This window comes from Selaginella moellendorffii, unplaced genomic scaffold (genome assembly GCF_000143415.4).
Source record: "Selaginella moellendorffii unplaced genomic scaffold, v1.0 SELMOscaffold_134, whole genome shotgun sequence".
Taxonomy (NCBI): Eukaryota; Viridiplantae; Streptophyta; class Lycopodiopsida; order Selaginellales; family Selaginellaceae; genus Selaginella; species Selaginella moellendorffii.
Window position 1 is genome coordinate 283,502 of NW_003314395.1, and position 22,536 is coordinate 306,037.

General features: G+C 45.4%; 2 protein-coding genes across 2 annotated transcripts; one reads left to right on the top strand and one right to left on the bottom strand.

The window, feature by feature from the left end:
* Positions 1-8,912: 8,912 nt before the first annotated feature.
* LOC9661727 lies at positions 8,913-10,763 on the bottom strand. Its single transcript, XM_024666075.1, has 5 exons — positions 10,504-10,763; positions 10,093-10,454; positions 9,733-10,031; positions 9,453-9,674; positions 8,913-9,359 (listed from the first exon to the last, which is right to left on the bottom strand). Exons 1-3 carry the CDS (start codon positions 10,733-10,735, stop codon positions 9,924-9,926), a joined length of 702 nt encoding a protein of 233 aa, XP_024521843.1. The 5' UTR covers positions 10,736-10,763; the 3' UTR covers positions 8,913-9,359; positions 9,453-9,674; positions 9,733-9,923.
* Positions 10,764-11,199: 436 nt separating this feature from the next.
* Positions 11,200-12,369, top strand: LOC9662129. Its single transcript, XM_024666074.1, has 3 exons — positions 11,200-11,636; positions 11,701-12,172; positions 12,233-12,369. The coding sequence occupies exons 1-3, from the start codon at positions 11,506-11,508 to the stop codon at positions 12,332-12,334; spliced, it is 705 nt and encodes a 234-aa protein (XP_024521842.1). The 5' UTR covers positions 11,200-11,505; the 3' UTR covers positions 12,335-12,369.
* The last annotated feature ends 10,167 nt before the right edge of the window (positions 12,370-22,536 follow it).

The window sequence follows — 22,536 nt, forward strand, 5'->3', positions numbered from 1 at the left end:
TTTAGTAATTAAGTTTTATCATTGATTTCCTTGATGATACATTGGCTATTAAATTTTGTTGGATGGTGATTTCTATATTTACCAATTATGATGATCTTGGTGGTTCCTATACTATAATACTAATTTATCGGATGATAACTTACTTGGAATACTCTTGTGTTCTAATATAAGATTTATTCACTGATAATTAAGATTCTAAGATATCATTGTTTATGACTTTGATATTATCCATCTATTAATCTTTGAATTTTGGGCCAGTATAGGCAGACTGGCTTCAGCACTTCGTGTGCATGTTGAAATCTTTAGTCATGGGGTAGCTATTGTCGACTGGTCACATAACCCGCCTCTCTGTTGATGTTCCTTCTTCCATTAAAAGGGCGTGACCGTGTAAACAATTCTAACTGCCTGTTTACAGTAGTCTATCTAAACCTTACTGACGGGTTTGGTTTCTTTGCTCATGACAGTTGGGGCCTTTGGCTTCTCTCTCTATATCCCTGCGGACAGGGGCGTATCACACTTTTATAAGCTGGGTGACAACCAAAGCAGCAAGGGTGGCTAACTCAGTTGGTCATTTCTTTGTTGGCGACGGCCGGAAGGTGTCTGAGTTGGTAGCACATCCACGTTAGACAAAGAGGTTACCCCTAACTCATTTAAGTTGGTGCATTTCTCACATAGTGTGATCACTGTGAACTTTTTCTGGAGTTGTTTCCTTGGCAGTGGTCTAGACTCGAGTATGCATCGACGAAGACGTCGATCTTCCCTAGGGGGGGAGAGTGTCGCGAATGTGACTTCAGGTATCGAAAGTTATCTGTCGGCTAGTCCTTTCAGATATTCTTTCCTTACTGCCACGATGGCAGGAGGTCAGTATTGCTGGACCCGTTATCAGTTTCCCACTTGAGCTAGTTGAGAAACTGGTCAATGACCATGTACTTATATCGGATAAACATAAGGTAGGAACCCTATGTGTTTCTTGCTGAGCATACTCGGCCTGGTTTGAGAAACTCCTATTATTGGCTTGCACTTGCTAGTAGCAAGAACCCCTGCGATATTGAGATTGGTCCCTCAATATCACTAAATGATAGCTTACTGTATTTACCAAACACCCTCGCTATCATACCCTTAGTGTTGGTCTCATTTCGGTCCCAAATGCTATTTATGGAAAGTGTCCAGATTTGCTCATTTGGCATATCTACAAAATGTAGAGATTGTCCTAAACACAATGGTGTTCGTCCCGTATCCAAATTCGCAATCTAGGCACATTCCATATTTAGTAAGTTTCAAACCTGTTCCAGAGACTAACTCCTGATACTAAGGGAGGCTTGGGGTGAAAGCCAAAAGCGTGTGTTCCTCAAGGGGGGGGGGGGGGGGGGGGGGTTCCTGTAGGGGGTTCCAAATATATAGTAGGGATAGTGGGTAGGTCAGGCATGGCCGACCAACCTGAGGCATAGTTTAGTTCCCACTTGCGTGCTTGTCTTTGTTCTGCGTCCGGCTTGAGTCTAAGTCCAAGTTCCATTCCATGCTAGCTGGTGGAGTACCCATGTCCTCATGTTAGGCCACCGGTATGCCGAAATAGCGCCAGACTCCGTTTGGCTCCGTTTTGCATGCTGGTCCTAGCATTGGGATGTTGGTTACTCGAAGACTGTTCCAAGTCGCTCCGGGCTCTTGTCCCTTCGCTCCTTGGGCTTTATGCTCGGGAGTTGCTCTGTGGTTCGGTTCCATCACTCCTTAGCTCCATGCTTGGGAGTTTGGCACCATTCCTTCGTTCAGTGGCCCAAGGCCCTGAACCTCAGGTTCCACACCACTATCCTTTGGACACGTGGCATATGACATGTGGCATGTGTCACGTGGCATAAAGAGGGTTTAGGTTCCGCTTTGTAGTGTTATCCTATGGTAAATCACCATAGGATAAAGGGTCAAAACCACGTGCGCTACACTAAGTTAGCCTCCCCGGCCAAGAGCCCATGACAACGAAATATAGGTGTCTCTAAACCCCTCACCCCACCACGCCCTAGTATGGGGTTAGGACTTTAACCCAGCCTTGCTTTAGTAGGGGGTTGGGACTCGAACCCAACCTCTGTAGAATATATCTACGGATTCAACATCCCCATAGGGAGTTGGGCATAGTTCTCTACACCTAGTCGACCTAACTAACCCATGCTAATTATCTTACTTTCGGCGCGCCTTCGGGTCCCAACATATACCATTGTTCAACTTCACAAATTGATACTTTAATTGAACTTTGCATAAGTACATAGAATTCTGCCTTGCAGAAATTCCTTCACCAGATCTCGCGCGTTTGCTAGGTTCTCCTCCGATTCCTATGTTGCTTTGCAATGTGGAAATCCTTTCCACTTCACATGGAACTCTCACACCTCACGTCCTTGTCACTTACTCTTACGCGTATTGAGGATGGCCTCGACTTCATATTCTTCTTCCCCTTGGATAACCTTACGTAAGGTCTTACTTGGTCCTTGCGAAGCGGATCCACAAAGTACGGCTTGAGTAAGTTCACATGGAACACTGAGTGCATCTTCCCCATCTCTCGAGGAAGTCGGAGACAGTAAGCCACTTTACCGATTCGTGCCTAAATCTCAAAAGACCCCATGAAACTACTTAAGGAACTCAAGATCAATTCATTTATAGGAATACATGCATTTTTACCTTTGGGTCAACTTTCGGCTGATCCCACTTGGTAACCTGAGGTTCTTGGTGTTCAACCACACTTTCTCCCCAGCTTGGAACTCTACATCCCAACGCTTCTAGTTCGTGTACTTGGTTTGCCTTTGTTGAGCCCGTTCCAAGGAATCCCTCACTAGATTCCAAATGTTGAGTCTTTCCGCCGTGAATGCCTCCACTACGGGTAACTCTCCATGATACTCGGCCACACCAAGTTTCACAAGACCTTCAATAGCTCACCCATTGATGACCTCCTATGGACTCACCCCGATACTCGAATGTGGTGAGTTGTTATAACACATTTCCGCAAGTCCCAAATGACTTACCCAATCGGTCTGGTCTCCCGAGACATAGCATCACAAATAATCCTCTAGCTGCCTATTCACCCTTTCCGTTTGTCCGTATGTCAAGAAGTGTTAGTGCCATCAAACTTGACTTAATACCCAATACTTGTCTGTGGGTGATAGGCTCTACTGAATTTCAACTTGGTGCGATATTGTTCTAGGAGAGTTCTCCAGAACCTACTGATGAAGATCTTATCTCGATCTGAGATAATCTCTTCTGGCCTTCCCCGCACTTGAACCACTTGTTCAAAGAACAGCTTCGCCACACCTTCCGCATCCACTTCTGTTGTGGTGGGTATGAAATGAGCCATCTTTGAAAATGGGTCCACCACCACGAATATCGCATCAAACCCCTCACTTGGGGGGAGTCCCGTAATGAAATCCATCATAACACATTTCTACAGACAATTTGGAATTGGGATGCTTTGTAACAAGCCCCCACTAGCCTTAGTCACGGCTTTGACCTGTTAACATGTTGGACATGTCTTTACATAGTCTTGGATGTCCTTAGCCATATCTGGCCAGTGGTACTTCCTTTTGAGTAAGCCCATTGTCTTGGGCACTCCGCCGTGTCCCACAAGAGATCCGTCATGACACTCTTCTAAGGCTACCTTCCTTAGTTCCCCTTCTGGAATATACACCCTTGTTTGCTTGTAATAGATGATTCCGTTGCATTCCTCATAGCCCGTTTTCTCTTCCATTGGCAGCTCACCTCTTTAGTGGGCTTCCCGTGCCTCTAGATTCCGTAGCAACACTTCTTGTGCTAGACCATTATTCTCATATGCTATCCACACATCACCCCAAAAGGTTGTTGTTGCACTGGATGTTGCTAATTTCAAGCTCGCTTTTCAACTTAGCGCATCCACCACGATGTTGCTCTTCCCAGGCTTGTACAGAATCTCGCAATCAAACTCAGCCAATGCATTGGCCCACTGACTCTGTTTCCCTCTCAAAGTCGGGCTGTGACAAGAAGCGTTTCGTTGCCACATTGTCCGTGTAAACCTTGAAGTGTCTCTTAAGGTAATGTTGCCACTCCTTGAGCGCCTTGACCACCGCAAACAATTCCTTCTCGTTGGCAGGCCACTTCCGTTGAGCCTTGTCCAACTTCTTCGAGAAGAATGCTACTAGATGGTTGTCTTGCTTCAAAACTACACCCAACGCAAAATCTAAAGCATCTATTTCTATCTTAAAGTCCTTACCAAAATCTGGTAACGCCAACACGGGAGCCTTCCTCAACGTCCCTTTGAGGTGGACAAATTCCACCTCACATTCTGCTATTTATACCATCTTCCCTTTTCCTATTTGGTCCAGGCTACTCTTGAATAGTGTTTGATAAACTTCCAATAGTAGTTGCATAGCCCCAAGAATGCCCTTAACTCGTGTACATTCAATGGTCGCTCCCAATCCAATATCATTTGGACCTTCTCAGGGTCCACCTTGAGCCCGTCCTTGCCCACCACATGCCCGAGAAACTTTACCTTTTGTTGAGCAAAGTCACATTTGCTCTCTTTAGCATATAACTGGTGTTCCCTTAGTTTCTCAAACACCTTCGTCAAGTGTTCGGCATGCTCCTCTAACGTTTCGCTATAAATCAGGATGTCGTCAATATAGATGACCACAAAGTGATCCAGATAGGGTACAAAGATGTGGTTCATCAACACCGAAAACGTTGCCGGCGCATTGCATAACCCGAAGGGCATCACCAAAAACTCAAAGCTTCCATACCTTGTTCGACAAGTTGTCTTCTCAACATCTTCCTCTGCTACCATGATCTGGTAGTATCCTGACCTTAGGTTAATCCTCGAGAAATATTTTGCCTTTCCCAACCTACCAAACAGGTCCTCAATCCTTGGCAAAGGGTACTTGTTCTTCTTTGTATACTTGTTGAGAAACCGATAGTCTATGCACATATGCATAGATCCATCTTTCTTTTTCACAAATAACACCAGCGCCCTATACGGCGACTTGCCCAACCTAACATACCCTTTGTTCACCAACTCTAGTTGGCGTTTGAGCTCCTTGAGTTCTTTTTCGTTCAAACGATAGGGGGGACGAACCATCACTTCAACAACCTCGACTAGCTCAATCTTATGTTCTATCGATCGTGCAGGGGGTAACCCCTCCAGTAGCTCCTTTAGCATGGTATCTTGGAATTGATCCAACACCCGCTGGATCACTAAAGGTACTTTTTTCGTTCCCGTCTTTTTGTCACTTTTCACCGAGAATAAGCACAAAAATGCTGCCTTGGTTCCTTTAGTGAGTTGTCCTCTCGTGGACACCAGGTTTAGGCAGGAATCTTTAGCCTTGCATTGCCTAACTTTAAATCTTGGGCCTTCACCTTGGATCTTCCTCCTTAGGCATTTGTTAGTACCACAAGGTTCCTAGCTTGTCCATGCAGGGCTACCATGAACCGATTGAACTAATCCATTCTGAAGATCACGTCAAATCCCACTATGTCCAACATGGTGAAATCCATGTCTACTTTTCATGTCCCTACTTCAACTCTCGCTTGTCGAAGTACTTCATCGATGCTTTGGCTACCTTGAATAAACTCTATAGTCCTTGGTTCACCCAACCGCTACACCGTTAGTCTGTGTAGCACATGTGATTATGGGATGAGATTTGGATATACTATCACCGTGGATCCTTGGAACCTTGGGGGATAAATGGGGATAAAATAGCCACTAAGGGCTCTCTCATCAAGCAATTGCCCCTTTTTCATTTGGCTTAAGGGGAGAGAGATAGGGTGCGCTACATGTGGTATAAGAGCAAATGGCAAGAGTTCGATTCCCATTAATTAATGGCTACTTAAAAAATATAATATACCCTTGAGCAAGGTATATTTCTATCCCTAAATTTGAAATCGTACGTATTGGGCATCCATGCGTACATCCTTCTTCTTGTGTGGAGTATCCATGGATGAAAATATCCATCATGGGACTGTGGTACGGGTGGATGATTAGTTACTTCACATGGAATAGCTAATCTACACAATGGAAGGATTGATAGATTCGGTGCGGAAATGGAGGTGCTGGTTCCTTTAGCTCAATAGGGGTTGTTAGTCAATAGTCAATGAAGATATTGACATCTCTAAAGGGGGGGTGAGTATAGTGCATGTGATCATGGGATGAAATTTGAATATACTGTCACCGTGGATACTTGGAACCTTGGGGGATAAATGGGGATAAAATAGCCACTAAGGGCTCTCTCATCAAGCAATTGCCCTTTTTTTAGTTGGATTAAGGGGAGAGAGATAGGGTGTGCTACAGTCCGGTTTGCCAGACTATGTCTGTAGCCACAAAATTATCCAAAGCACCCGTGTCAATAAGGATCTTAACAAAATTACCTCCGAGCTTCTCTCGAAAGGCTAGTAAATGTCGCGAACAACTCTCTACCAATATTGCTCGTGTAATGAGTAACTTTGAGCTAGGAACTAGATCACATACCTCAGTTTAGATTTCACCCGACTTAATGGCCATATTGGCTCTGACCTTCTTCAAGTAGGGGCATTCCCTCGAAAAGTATCCCGCTTCACCGTAGTTGTAACATACGTTGTTCCCACACTGCTAACCGACTTAACTTTCTTATCCGTGGGTTTGTCTCTTTTTGCTTGACTCCCCCACATACTCGCTCGCTAGCTGTCGGATTTGCCTTTCCGGAACCTTAAGGACTCATTATTAGAGAAATTCTTCTTGAATTTCCCTTTGCTATATGTTCCCCTTGGTTTGGCCCCTTTGCTAAACATGGACCCCGACCCCATCGTGTTCCCCTTTCGCAGGTTATTGTTGAAATGCACCTTGATGGCCACATCCAATGCTTCCTTGTAGTTGGTCAGGTTCTAACGCCTCACCTCACCGCAAGCCCAGGTTTGCAAGCCTGATATGAAGGCATGGAACACATCCATATCACCCATGTCCGTAACAAGTATCCTTTTTGCTATAAATCCATTCACATACTCATGAATGGTTTCGGCCTGCTTCAGCCTACTCAGCTCATCTCTTAGATACAGAGTAACATTCAGAGGAACGTAAGTCGCGCAGATCCTCACCTTCATCATTTCCCAAGTGGCCACCAGTCCTTCGTTAGCCTCTGTCGTTCTCCACCAAGACTTGGCATTATCTGCCAAGTATAGTTTTGCACATGGGACTTTCTTCGAGCTTGGTAACCACAACGCTCGGAAGTAGTCCTCCATATCGTAAAACCAATCCTCCACCACCTTATAGTCGTTCACTCCCTTAAAGACTGGTGGGGGCTTTGGTTTGTACTTGGGAACTGCCTAAGGAATTGATTCCATTTCGGTCTGTTCAACCTTGTTTGGTTTTGCCTCAATCCCTACCGAAGGGTCCGCACCTTCTATCCTGCCAACATCTGCAATCTTTTGCTTTTTCTTCTGCTTCTCGTCATGTTTTAGCTTGCGTACGAGAGTCTCCAACAAGGCATTGGTCTATGTCAATTGTCCTTCTAGAACATCCAATTGAGCCTTGGAAGACCGAACTTCGCCACCAGACTCCTGTTTGGAAGTTTCCTCACTAGAGTCCTCCTCATCCATAGCCTCTTGTTCCATCAGAGGCTCCAGCTCTGCCGGAGGTTCTGTCTCCGCCTTTATTCATTTACATCCTGCCTTTGCCATCTCCCAGCAATCTGCCTCTATCCTTCTCTAGAATTGAGGAAAACGCTCCGATACCAAATTGTAAGCCACAATTTTTTCCTTTCCAATTTATCAGCTTACCTTGTCTTTCCAACCAACACTGTCTTGGCTTTTGCTAAGTTCTCTCACCAAAGTTCCCACCTATTGTACCTGATCCTACTTGGTTTCAACTACTCACTGCACGAGCAACGGAGTGTTAGCCATCCATCCACAGATTCCCAAATCTCTCCCAATCCCCTTCCCCGAGTTAGACTGGACTTAAGGTTCAGCTACACTCCCCACAAGCACAAGTAGCCAAGCACACCAAGCCTCCAGGTTCTTAACATCCCTTGATACAACAAGACTTGATCATAGGACCCTCTAAATCCCAAGCCTTGGGTGCAACACTTGCTTCGGGACACTGGGGCGAAACACCATAGCCTAACAACCCGGTATGGGTACCTCTACCCCCCCACTTCTATCCCGAAAGGAAGGCCCAAGCCCCTAGGAAGGGTGAGGGCTAATGAGCCACAAGGTATTCAAGTGGGGCACCACTCCACATGAGCTAGGAGCACTGTAGCCAGTTTCTCTTTCGGGAGTGGGAGCTGCTCTTGAGCACTTCCTTGGGTGGCCCCTCTGGCACCACCTGAGTCCATGCTCGCTCCCACCCAAGGCCTTTCGGCCCCAGTCTCAACCTCAAGTCAGTTTGGAAGCACCACTAGAGACTTCGTGACTGATTCCTAGACCTCACTATCCCCACTATACTTTTGGAACCCCTGGGAGACGCACGCTTTGGGCTTTCACCCCTTGACCTGTATTAGTACTCGGACTCGGTCTCGGATTTGATCTCGGACTCTATCTCAAACTTGGTCTTAAAGTCAGTCTTGAACTCGATCTCAGACCCGGTCCCATCTGATGAACTTTTTGTCATTTTGGTCATTCTTTCGAGGAACCTTTAGCCTATGACACCTCAAGGAGTTAGTTCCTTACAGCCGTATACTAATATTAGCATAGTGGGATTTTGGTAGCCGTCAGATTGATTTCAATCCGGACCACTTGCTCCTGTATATAAACTAAGGTTTTTGGGTTAATTGATATGCACATTTTTTATATTCCCTTTCCATATTCTAAACACTCACAAAAGCAAATTAATTACATTTAATTAGAAAACTTTAAATAATTGCTTACACTATCAAGATTGAAAGAATACTTATTACCATGAAGTTGTTAATTTTTTTCTGTACAATAAACATCAAACTCATGAGTGTTACAAAGAGCCATCCTTATTACCATGAAGTCATTAATTTTTCTCTGTACAATACACATCAAACTCGTGATTGTTACAAAGAGCCATCCCAAAATCACGCTTGCGGATCAGGAGAAACGAAAAATGAAGAAAAAAAAGAAACTAGAAATCCCTTTTGGTGTGGTGTCAGTGTTGGTCTGTTGTCTGTCGTGGATCAATCCTCCATGTTCCCCTGCAATATGGACAGCTCCCCTTCCTTCATAAGTATGCCCTCCTCCAGGAGATGAACTCTCTGCTTGAGCACTTCCACCTCGGCACTCATTCGCAGGGCCTCTCATCCCAGTTGCTCCGCCTCGCTTTTGATCGAGTTCCTCTCCTTTCTCGTTCTCACCAGCTCCTCCTTGACTTTGCTCCAGTCCTGGACCCGATCGTTCAGTCCGCGTTGGAGCCAAGTTATCTTCTCTTCCTTCTCAGCAAACATCACCCAAGTTCTACCGTCAGAAAAGCAAATAAATGAGAGAGAGAGAGAGAGAGAGAGAGAGAGAGAGAGATGGAGTACCTTGTGCTCGAGGCTAATCACTCGCTGGGCGGCCTCGTCCACGAGCGCTTGCAGCTTCACAGCGTCCTTCTTCAGCACGAAACGATCCTCCACGGCCCTTTTCGTTTCAACGTCTTGGTCCTCGAGCTCCACTTCTCACGTGCACAGCTTCTCCCTCAACAGCACGCAATGCATGTCTTGCACCTTGAGCTCCTCTTTCAGATCGTTAGCTTGCTCTTTCATCTGGACAAAGCACAATCACAGTTTGATTAGAACAAAGTAACCACGACAAAGCTTTTACCTGTTCCAGCTCGGTCTCGCTTTTCTGGCGAAGCTCCGATTCTTGTTTGAACCTCGTTTGAAGGTCCACAATCTCCTTCTCCTTTGCATTGTACAGCCTGAACAGCTCTTCATTTCTACCCGTCAGTCGTTGGATCCGTGTCTCGAGCGTCTTTCTGGCCTCGGACATGTTTTGCTCCAGCCCCTGAATCGTCACACGCACTCCGTACGCGCTGCAAAAAGCTCTGATTCACGCTCCAGCAACTTGTCCTTCATCAATTCCAGTCGCTCGCTCATTTGGTTGAGCTGCTCGGCAGACACCTGCACATTGTCGGACTGATAAGGTAAGATGCCATGAGCAAAAAAGATAAAGCGCCCTCACCTCTAAACACTTTTGAACGTCGCACTCCGTGTCTTCATTCCCGTCTTCGCTTACCCTTTTCCTGAAGGCCGCCTGCTTGGCTAAGATTCCCTGTAGGAGCCTGTTCGTCTTCACTACAGCTTGTAACCGTGTTTCTAGCCATTTGAAATCTTTGTCTTTATCCTGTAGCTGCAGCTTCCGCTTCGCGATCTCGTCCTGTAAGCTTTTGACCTCCTCGTCGACATTTTTCTTACGCGATTCCATCTCGCGGATAGAGTCGGTTTTTGTCTTCTCCTCCCTCAATCCACTCTTCTCTGCGTTGCCTCCTGGTGAAACTTCGGCCACGAAAATGTTGCCTGCAGAGTCCTCCTCAAGGATCATGCCTGTTCGAAATGAAACATCAAAATAAGAAATGGAGTGTTTGTTACAGACCCAAAGGTTTTCTTAGCTCCACTTTGACTCTGCTGCATCCGGGTGGAGGGGCATCTTCCGAGGAACTGCTGCTGCTGATGATTTGTGGTTGATTCGTTGGAGATGTTCTAAGAATGAATTTCTTGTGCTTGGGCAGAAGAATGGTCTTTTCACCTGCACAGAATTGGAAAGGATATGTATGCACACTACTTGTAGCACAGGAGCAGCAAGGCCATGGATTGACCAAGGCCATGCCTTTTACCACACACCACTGATTTAAATGAAATGGATATTCTTTAAATGGTAGAAAGCCGCGTGGCCCGTCTATCAACAGTGTGCCTCTTGCGGCCCAGGGAAGAGATGGATGCGTTCGAGCAGCAGCTGACCAGCGCCGCTGCGCGAGCCAAAGCCAGAGATTCCGCTTCCCTTCGTCCGAGGGAGCTGTGTGGGAGGCAGATCAAGTTTTGGATTGCATAATAAAAAGGCGCTGCAGGATGAGATCCAGAAGCTCGAAGCCCATGAGCTGCTTCGATGGATCCGTGATCTACGAGACCAGGCAAAGTTCCAGGACCAAGAGGTGATAAAGAATTAATAATCTCGGGTTGAGAAAGTCAAGAACGAGGGCTGGAAGAACAGATAGAGATCGAGCGAGTTTCCCTCGTCCATGACGTCTGGATGTTGCAACCAAGGGTGTTACATGAAAGTGGTGCCCAGTGATCCAGACACTCCCTACGACTTCACACTCCTGGCATTTGCTTTGGCCGCGACAATTCCATTCATCGTGGCGAATGGCGCGCTCTTCGCCCATCGCGGGCGCTCCTACTTTCGAGCGCAGGGAGGTGTGTATCTCATCTTAGGGAGTTCGCTAGCGGGCTTAGTCTGGATAGCAGCCCAGCCCAGTTCGTCAACAATGACCACTTCAGCAGGATCGGGCCGCTCAGGAGCTGCTTGCTGTGGACGTTCTGGCTCCAGGGGACGGCTATTTGCCTGTGGTTCGTGCTCACTATTCTCCGGCTTGCTCGGATGTACGAGCTCAGCAAGAACATCGACAACTGGTCGTGGAAATACTACGTTTTCGTCGCCCTGTGCCTGCTTCCCAACGTCATCCTGTCCACCGTTGCTAGCTTGAGTGACTTCCATGAACACGAGAGAAGGTACAGTTCATGGCTTGCGATGTTTCATCTCTTTCTCTCTCGGACTGATTGCTCTTGATGCCAGCGTTCGGTTGTGCAAGCTAAGCAAGAACTGGAAAACCACCGTCTTCTCCGTGTATACTCCATACTGGCTGGTGCTCATCTTCGTCATCTATCAGCTGCGCAACCAGGAGGATCCACTGCTATCTACCGAGTACAGGGACACTGTGGACTACTTGGCTGTGACTATCGTCATTATCATGCTCGCCAGCATGGCGGATGTGACGTTAACTAGCGATACTATCCCAGGCAGATGCGCCCTAACGTTTTCAACATGCTGCCTCGTGTTCTTCAACTTTTGGATACGCTTCGGGTGGCCGATTTATCTGTGTCTCTTCAGGCCCAAAGAGGAGATGGACAACTTCGAGCAGGAGCTAACTTACGGTGGTGCCCAAGCTCTGGACATGGTTTACAGCCAAAGGATACACTTCCCTTCCTGTGAAGGTGCTATTTGGGAAGCTTTCTCCAAAGCTAGTGACGATTGGGACAGATACAAGGTAGAGCTTGCTTCTATCTTTTCTTCTTCTTGCTCTCTAGCTAATGCTACACTGAAACAGGATGAAATACGGAAGCTGCAATTGCAGAAAGCGTTGCTGGAAGGGAAGATCCTAGAGTTACAAGTGCAGAAGAGAAAAGCACTTGGATCTGGTCACTGTTAAAGTTATGCTATCTTAATTGACTCTTTTCTTTGTTTTTGATTCTTTATTTAACTTTCAGTCTAGATCTATCTTCATCATTATATATAGAGATGTGAGGTCCAAGTGTATGGTTATAATGCAGTATATTAATATTAATATAGTGGGATTTTAATAACTGTCAAATTGATTTTAATTTGGACCTCTTATATATAACTTAGGGTTTTTGGGCTTTTTTTTCCATATTCCAAGCACTTACAAAAAGAAATATTTAAATATTTAGAAATATCTAAGGTTTTTGGGTTAATTGATATGCACATTTTCTATATTCCCTTTCTATATTCCAAGCACTCATATTTGTGGAGGTGAGGGGCACTTTTGATTGTCCTTGAAAAGTGCTTGAATTTGGGATTTTGGTTTACATCTAGCTTTTGCATCATCTAGATTTAGCTTTTCCATTTCTTTTCTTTTGTTCTTCCCTTTCAAGATTTTGGTTTAGATTTAGCTTTTTGCATTGTCTAGATTTACCATTTCCTTCTAGCTTTTTGTCATTTCTCTTCTTTTGCTCTTTCTTTTTTCATTGATTTTCATGGTAGATTAGCAATCTCCTCCTTTGACTTTGGAGTAGCAATTGGTCCAATTGTTTGATGCTATGTGCTTGCAATTGAACAACCAAACTTAATTGATGGCACCATTCACAGCATGTGGTACAACTCCTTTTGCTTTTGGTGTCAATCCTCGTGTTCTGCCGGAGTTCTATCGTGGGACTCCTGGGGATGATGTGTACCATTGGTTCGATCACTTCACGATGATTGCCACATATCATTCTTGGGATGATGCTCGACGTTTGTGTGAGTTTCTCACGTGTCTCCAAGGGACGGCGTTGCAGTGGTACAATGGTTTGAGCGCAGCCACTCATGGGGATTGGAGTGTTCTCCTGGACGTCTTCAAATGCGACTTTGGACATGCTGATAATTGTGATGATACTTTCCAACAATTGCATCATCTTTTCCAAGGGCCATCTGAGTTGGTGATGCAATTTAGAGTTTGTTTCTGAAGTCTTTTGCTTCGTGCAAAGCCTAATATGTCAGAGCGGATCAAGCTAGGAATGTTGTGGCCAGCACTTCGTCAAGATCTTGTCAGACTTGTGTGCATGCACTTGCTCCTGCCACCCTTGATGATGCTCTTCGTTTAGCACAATGTTATGAGATGTTGCTTCTTCCACTTCTCGTTGCATGTCTTTCACCTCCACTTCCTATGAGTAATGGTCTTATTCCAATGGAAGTTGATGTTGCTGCTGCTCGAGTCCAAGGATAAGGGCGAGGATGTGGTTGTGGCTGTGACGTTCGTTGCTGGGCGTGTGATGAAGTTAGTCATACTTATTGGCGTTGTCGGCATTTTCCGAATTGGCGACCTCCATTTCTTTGGTGGAGATCTTGGCGTCAGCAAGCAGTGGAAGGTTTGGACACCGCAGTGCATCCAAGAAACGAGGAGTCACGTGAGTAATGGAGGGACCTTGCGCGAATAAGTTAGTGACCCCTCCATCTTTCTTTCGGGAGTATCATCAAGGGGTTCACTTAGCACCGATTCATCTAGTATTTACTTTCCGAGCTTATTTTCATAACACAAGGTCTTCTATTATTCTCTCCGTATTGGTTGATACAGGTTTGAGTTTATCTTCTATTGCTCAACCTGTTGCCACACGTTGTTGTCTACACTTGCTTCATACGGTAGAACAAGTTTTCATTCTTTATGGCAACGGCTGTACACATGCATGTGCACAGGATGAGGCGGACCTAGTTGTGTGTGTGGGCAATTTCGAGCTTGAGTTGCAGTCGTTGCGGATGGTGCTAAGTCAAGCTTTTGACCTCATTTTTGGTATGGATTGGTTGCAACGCAATTATGCCAAATGTGACTTTGAGGCTTCTCCCCCTTATCTCATATTTACTTATGTTTCATTCATTCCTCTCACTTCTGTACCTCTTCGTCCCTTTACTTTTACCTCTGCTTCCATTACTTTTGTTCCCACACTATTTCCTTATGTGTTTCCATCTTGTTCTGCTCTTTCCTTTTCCGATCCCTCCAATGATTTTTGTGTTACAGCGGTTGACCAGCTCATGATCTCTTTGAATTTGACTTATCATCTGGGGCCAAGATTGCCATACATCATCCGATTCCAACCAGGGATGCTCGTCTAATCAAGGTTCCTATTCATTGTCGATCACCCAAGGAGATCAAAATTTTACGTACAAACGTCAAAGAGATGTTGGCAATGGGTGTTATTCGGAAGTCGTGGAGTCCTTGGGCATGTGAACCTCATCTTGTGACAAAGCCTGATGGGAGTATTCATTTTTGCATCGACCATCATCTGTTAAACGAAGTGATGATCCCGAATGTGTACCCTCTTCCTCACACTGTTGATCTCTTGGATTGTCTGGGGCGAAGTCATTGGTTCACCAAGCTAAATCTTGCTTCTGGGTACTGGCAAGTGCCGATGGTCAAAGAAGATATTCCTAAGACTACTTTTTGTACACCATTTGGTTTATACAAGTTCTTGGTGATGCTGTTTTGTTTGAACAATGCTCTAGCAACTTTTCAACCGATGATGGACGAGGTTCTTTGCAATATGCCAGAGGTGACTATTGACTTCATTGATGATGTTTTGATCCACTCGGAGGGGATGTGGGAGGAGCACATTTGTGATGTTTGTAAAGTGTTAGATCGGCTACGTGACGTTGGTTTAAAGCTGAAGCAGTCGAAGTGGGTGTTTGGGTCCAAGGACACAACTTATCTTAGGTATTGTATTTCTCGTGAGGGTTTGCAAGTTGATTTTGAAAAACTTATGGCTGTTTCTAAAGTTCCTTACTCCAAAGTGTGTGAATGATGTGCAACGCTTCTTGGGCAAGGTGCAGATCGCTGTCGTTATGTGGATCATCTTTTTGATCGCATTGCACCGTTGCGAGCATTGCTGAAGTCATCAATGTCATCTTTCATCTGGTCTCTAGATTGTGAGCGGGTGTTCAGGGATCTCAAAGAGCTATTGATGACTCCTCCGGTTTTGGCATATCCTGACTATACTCAACCTTTTATTTTATGCGTGGATGCTTCTGACATTGGTCTTGGAGGTGTGTTAATGCAAGAGAGCTTGAGTGTGCTTGGTTAGTGCCATCCCATTGCATATATAAGCCGTACATACAATTAGCGGAGATGAACTACTCCATGACAGAGAAGAAGTGTTTAGCAACAGTCTGAGCTTTCAAGAAACTTCATGCATATCTATATGGTTTTCAGACATTACTTGAAGGTGACCATGCTGCTATTACTTCATTATTGAAGTGAAAGAACCTAGTGGGTCGTATTGCTCGATGGGCTTTGAAGCTTCAAATATATGATTTTGATGTTGTTCATCGCTTTGGGAGTTTTATGGCTGATGTTAATGCCCTTTCTCGAGCTTCTCTTCCTTCTCCACTCTCTTCTCATGTTTCTAATGAGCCTGTTATTCCAGCATTTGTGGATTTTCTAGACGAGGATTTTGTGCTAACGGCAGTTGGTATACTTGACATTCAGTGTCCACAAGGCGCAAAACAAGGTCTACCTTCTCTTGATGAAGTTCGCGAGGCTCAAAAGATTGAGCTATGGATTTGAAGGCTTTGAGATGGTTTTGAGAATTTTGCATCACTTGCTGATACTTACCTTTCCGGCATTTACATTCTCAATATCGCCTTAAAGATGGCCTTCTTTATTTTGCAGGGATAAATTCTGATGATCATTTACAACTGGTGGTGCCTTCTGTCTTTATTCTACAGTTTTTCCATGCCTACCATGATTCTCTTATTCTAGGTGAGCATATGGGACATCGTCGTGTAACCGAGAAGCTGCGCAAGTCTTTCTATTAGCCAAAGATGTGCCGTGATATTATCCGGTATGTGCATAGCTCCGTTTGGTGCCAAGCTCATAATACTCCCCCTCGTGCTGCGGAAGGACGGTTGGAGTTGATTGCAGTTTCCCGTCTGTTTGAGTTGGTGGCATTTGATCTTATGGGACCTTTTCCACAGTCGACTACTGGTAATGAGTATATTATTATTGCTTTTGACTACTTGACTCGTTGGGTGGAAGTTAGTGCTCTTGCTAGCGCCTTTGCAATTGCTATTGAATACTTCTTCCTCAATCGAGTGGTGTTCCAACATTTATGTCCAAAGCGGATTCTTTTGAATAATGGTCTTGCATTTATGGCTGAGGCATTTCTTGTTTTGACGTCTCGGTTGGGGATACGCCACACTTTTATGAGTGCTTACGCTACTAACCGATTTGACCTTTTTATCCGTGGGTTTATCTCTTTTTTCTTGACTCCCCCATGTACTCACTCGCTGGCCGCTGGATTTGCCTTTCCAGAACCCCGAGGACTCATTCTTAAAGAAACTCTTTTTGAATTTCCCTTTGCTATATGTTCCCCTTGGTTTGGCCCCTTTGCTAAATGTGGACCCTGACCCCGTCGTGTTCCCCTTTCGCAGGTTATTGTTGAAATGCACCTTGATGGCCGCATCCAACGCTTCCTTGTAGTTGGTCGGGTTCCAACGCATCACCTCACCGCAAGCCCAGGTTTGCAAGCCTGATATGAAGGCATAGAACACATCCATATCACCCATGTCTGTAACAAATATCCTCTTTACCATAAACCCATTCACATACTCATGAATGGTTCCGGCCTTCTTCAGCGTACTTAGCTCATCTTTTAAATGCAGAGTAGCATTCAGAGGAACGTAAGTCGCACGGATCCTCGCCTTCATCATTTCCCAAGTGGCCACCAGTCCTTCGTTGATCTCTGTCGTTCTCCACCAAAACGTGGCATTATCTACCAAGTATGGTTTTGCATAGATTGTCTTCTAGGCGATGCAAGCACTGGCCTTCAATGAAGCTCTTGTCCCATTGCTGGTAAAGGAAAAGAAAACCATCATATGGGACCTTTTCTGAGCTTGGTAACCGCAACGTTCGGAAGTAATCCTCCATATTGTAAAACCAATCCTCCACCACCTTAACTCCCTTGAAGACCGGTGGAGGCTTTGGTTTGTACTTGGAAATTATTTGAGGGACTGATTCCACTTCGGTCTATTCAACCTTGTTTGGTTCTACCTCAATTCCTACCGAAGGGTCCGCACCTTTTATGCTGCCAACATCCGCAGTCTTTCGCTTTTTCTTCCGCTTCTCATCACGCTTTAGCTTGCGTACGAGAGTCTCCAACAGGGCATTAGTCTATGCCAATTGTCCTTCTAGAACGTCCAATCGAGCCTTGAACAACCAAACCTCGCCACCGAACTCTTGTTTGGAAGTTTCCTCACTAGAGTCCTCCTCAAGCAAGGATTCCTCATCCATAGCCTTTTGTTCCACCGGAAGCTCCAGCTATGGCGAAGGTTTTATCTTTGCCTTGGTTCGTTTATGCCTTGCCTTTGCCATCTCCCAGCAATCTGCCTCTATCCTTTGCTAGAACTGAGGAAAACACTTCGATACCAAATTGTAAGCCACAATTTTTTCCTTTCCAATTTGCCAACTTACCTCGTCTTTCCGACCAACACTGCCTTGGCTTTTGCTAAGTTCCCTCACCAAATTTCCCACCTACTATACCTAGTCTTACTTGGTTTCAGCTACTCACTGCACAAGCAATGGAGTGTTAGCCATCCATCCACGGATTCCCAAATCTCTCCCAATCCCCCTCCCCGGGTTAGACTGGACTTAAGGTTCAGCTACACTCCCCGCAGACACAAGTAGCCAATCACACCAAGCCTCCAGGTTCCTAACATCCTTTGGTACAACAAGACTTGATCATAGGACCTTCTAAATCCCAAGCCTTGAATGCAACACTTGCTTCGGGACATTGGGGCGAAACACCGTGGCCTAACGGCCTGATATAGGTACCTCTACCCCGCCACTTCTATCCCGAAGGAAAGGCCCAAGCCCCTAGGAAGGGTGAGGACCAATGAGCCACAAGGTATTCAAGTGGGGCACCACTCCACATGAGCCAGAAGCACTGCAGTCGGTTTCCCTTTCGGGAGTGGGAGCTGCTCTTGAGCACTTCCTTGGGTGGCCCCTCTAGCACCACCTGAGTCCATGCTCACTCCCACCCAAGGCCCTTCGGCCCCAATCTCAACCTCAAGTCAGTTTGGAAGCACCACTGGAGAGTTCCTTCAAGACTGGTTTCTGGACTTCACTATCCCCACTATACTTTTGGAACCCTCTACAGCCCCCCCCCCCTGGGAGAGGCACGCTTTGGGCTTTGACCCCTTGACCTGTATTAGTACTCAGACTCAGTCTCGGACTCGATCTCGAACCTGACTTCGAACTCAGTCTCAGACTCAATCTCGGACTCGATCTCGGACTCGATCTCGGACTCGACCTCGGACCCGATCTTGGACTCGACTTCGGACCCGATCTTGGACCCAATCTCGGATCTCGGACTTTGTCTCGAACTCGCAGTCTCCGAGTCGGCCTCGAACTCGATCCTGGACTCTATCTCGAACTCAGTCTAAGAGTCCGTCTTGGACTTGATCTCAAACCTGGTCCCATCCAATGAACTCTTTGTCATTTTGGTCATGCTTTCGGGGATCCTTTAGTCTATGACACCTCGGGGAGTTGGTTCCTTACAACTCCACCACCCATAAAAGAAGTTTGATGCCCACATCGAACATCTCTTTTTATCCTATGACTTATTGACCATGTCTCCGGGGGCATCCCCCTACTTAGTGGTGTGCCTAAGTGTCGCGAATGTGACTTCGGGTATCGAAAGTTACCTGTCGGCTAGTCCTTTTGGATATTCTTTCCTTACTGCCACGATGGCAAGAGGTTGGTATTGCTGGACCCGTTATCAGTTTCCCACTTAAGCTAGTTGAGAAACTGGTTAATGACCATGTACTTAGATCGGATAAACATAAGGTAGGAACCCTATGTGTTTCTTGCTGAGCATACTCGGCTTAGTTTGAGAAACTCCTGTCATTGGCTTGCACTTGCTAGTATCAAAAACCCCCGTGATATTGAGATTTGTCTCTCAATATCACTAGATGATAGCTTACTGTGTTTGCCAAACACCCTCGCTATCATGCCCTTAGTGTTGGTCTCATTTCGGTCCCAAATGCTATTTATGGAAAGTGTCCAGATTTGCTCATTTGGCATATCTATAAAATGTAGAGATTGTCCTAAACACAATGGTGTTCGTCCCATGTCCAAATTCGCAATCTAGGCACATTCCATATTTAGTAAGTTTCGAGTTTGTTCCAGAGACTAACTCCTGATAATAAAGGAGGCTTGGGGTGAAAGCTCAAAGCGTGTGTTCCTCAAGGGGGGGAGCCTATGGGGGGTTCCAAATGTATAGTAGGGATAGTGGGTAGGTCAGGCATAGCCAACCAACTTAAGGCATATTCTAGCTCCCGCTTGCGTGCCTGTCCTTGTTCTGTGTCCGGCTTGGGTCTAAGCCCAAGTTCCATTCCATGCTAATTGGTGGAGTACCCATGTCCTCACGTTAGGCCACTGGTATGCCGAAATAGCGCCAAACTCCGTTTGGCTCCATTTTGCATGCTGGTCTTGGCATTGGGATGCTGGTTACTCTAAGACTGTTCCAAGTCGCTCCGGGCTCTTGTCCCTTCGCTCCTTGGGCTTTATGCTCGGGAGTTGTTTTATGGTTCGGTTCTATCACTCCTTGGCTCCATACTTAGAAGTTTGGCACTGTTCCTTCGTTCAGTGGCCCAAGGCCCTGAACCTCGGGTTCCACACCACTGTCCTTTGGACACGTGGCATATGACACATAGCATGTGTCACATGGCATAAAGAGGGTTTAGGTTCCGCTTCGTAGTGTTATCCTATGATAAATCACCATAGGATAAAGGGTCAAAACCACATGCGCTACATTTGGTTTCAGAGGATGAGTCTCAGTGAGTACTATTCAATGAGATTGGGCAACTAGTCTCGTTGCATACGCAGAGATGAAAATGATGATCCGAGTGGGTGCATGTTTGGGTGCAAAGGCTTTGCAATTGTTCCTTGGGTATGGATTTTATTACCTATTTGTACTACATTATGTGAGCTTGCTCTTGGGCTCATAAGAAGGATTGAGTTGTATCATTTGCACGAGTTTGAGCTTAGGCTCGTGAGTGAGGCACATTAGCAACTCGAGGATACACTTTTAGTTGGCAGGATTAATGTTAGCCTATCGGTGGTTCCATGAGTTGTTCCAGTGGTTCCATGAGTTGTTTTGTGTACCATGGGTGAAAGTAAACCTTCCCTAAGTTTGCTATGAGTGGTAAATATCCTGGTCCATAGCTGTTTAGCATGACACTAGTGGATCCTTCTTAGGCATGATTACAAGTGGATCAATCAAGACTGTAGGGGTTAGTCTATTGATTCAAGTAATCATTGCCGTGCTCTCTCATAAACTTTTCTTGGATTGGGCTGAAGGCAGTGTGAAAGCAAGCTTGAGGTTTAGTCAAAGATGAGACTGAAAAGAGAGTTGTCAGGGACGAAGGATCAAACATGTAAATCATCTTCTCTTCTTAAATAGATGATTTGCAACGAGGTGTAACTCATTGCTCGTGTTCACATTATGCAATTAAGAGTCCCTACCTTGATGCATGTTGGAGATAATGGTCTTACAAGTGGTGAGTTATGGGATGGATAACGGTGGAGCGCTATACCATTTGGTCTAGGCTTGCTATTGGAAGACTTGGGTTGCAATACTCAATTCTTTTTTGGGGAACTTTGCTATTGCTTCTTGAGTAGCTTGGTGTTAGATTAGTTTTGAGTTTGGTCAAAAAGAGAGTGTCATAAGCTTGTCTGTGTTGTGAACAAAAGTTGGTGTGTTGGGTGTTGTAAGTCTCTATCGGTAAAGTGTGGCATTTATGTTGCATTGGCAGACACAGTAAGCTATCATCTAGCGATATTGAGGGACCAATCTCAATATCGCAGGGGTTCTTGATACCATCATATCAAGAACTCATAAGCCAATGACAAGAGTTTCTCAAACCAGGCCGAGTATGCTCAGCAAGAAACACATAGGGTTCCTACCTTATGTTTATCCGATCTAAGTACACGGTCATTGACTAGTTTCTCAACTAGCTCAAGTGGGAAACTGATAACGAGTCCAGCAATACCGACCTCCTGCCATCGTGGCAGTAAGGAAAGAATATTCGAAAGGACTAGCCAGCTGGTAACTTTCGATACCTGAAGTCACATTCGCGACACTCTCCCCCCCTAGGGAAGATTGATGTCCTCGTCGATGCATACTCGAGTCTAGACCACTGCCAAGGAAACAACTCTAAAAAAAGTTCACGGTGAACACACTATGTGAGAAATGCACCAACTTAAATGAGTTAGGGGTAACTTCTTTGTCTAACACGGATGCACTACCAGCTCAGACACCTTCCGGCCGTCGCTGACAAGGAAATGACCAACTAAGTTAGCCACCCTTGTGTAAGCTCCTGAGTTTGGACTTCCCGGGAGGTCACCCAGCCCAGTACTATTCAAACCCAAGGACACTTAACCCCAACTATCCCAAGACCCTTAACCGATTGGAAAAGGGGGTGCACTCTTGTTCATGGGCCCTTTCCCTCTATATTTGAACCCCATGGATCGTCTCTCAAGTCGTTCCCTTTGGTTGCTTACACCTTGCTGCTCTAGTTGTCACCCAACTTACAAAAGTGTGATACACCCTTGCCCGCAGGGACATAGAGAGAGAAGCCAAAGGCCTCAACCCTCATGAGCAAAGAAACCAAACCCATCGATAAGGTTTAGATAGACTACTATAAATAGGTAGTTAGAGTTGTTTACACGGTCACGCCCTTTTAACAGAAGAAGGAACATCGACAAAGAGGCGGGTTATGTAACCAGTAGACAGTAGCTACCCCATGACTAGAGATTTCAATATGCACACGAAGTGCCGAAGGCAGTCTGCCTATACTGGCCCAAAATTCAAAGATCAATAGATGGACAATATCAAAGTCATAAACAATGATATCTTAGAGTTTTAATTATCAGTGAATAAATCTTATATTAGAACACAAGAGTATTCCAAGTAAGTTATCATCCGATAAATTAGTATTATAGTATAGGAACCACCAAGATCATTATAATTGATAAATATAGGAATCACCATCCAACAAAATTTAATAGCCAATGTATCATCAAGGAACTCAACGATAAAACTTAACTACTAAAGATTGTAGATAGTATGCCAAACAACCTACAGA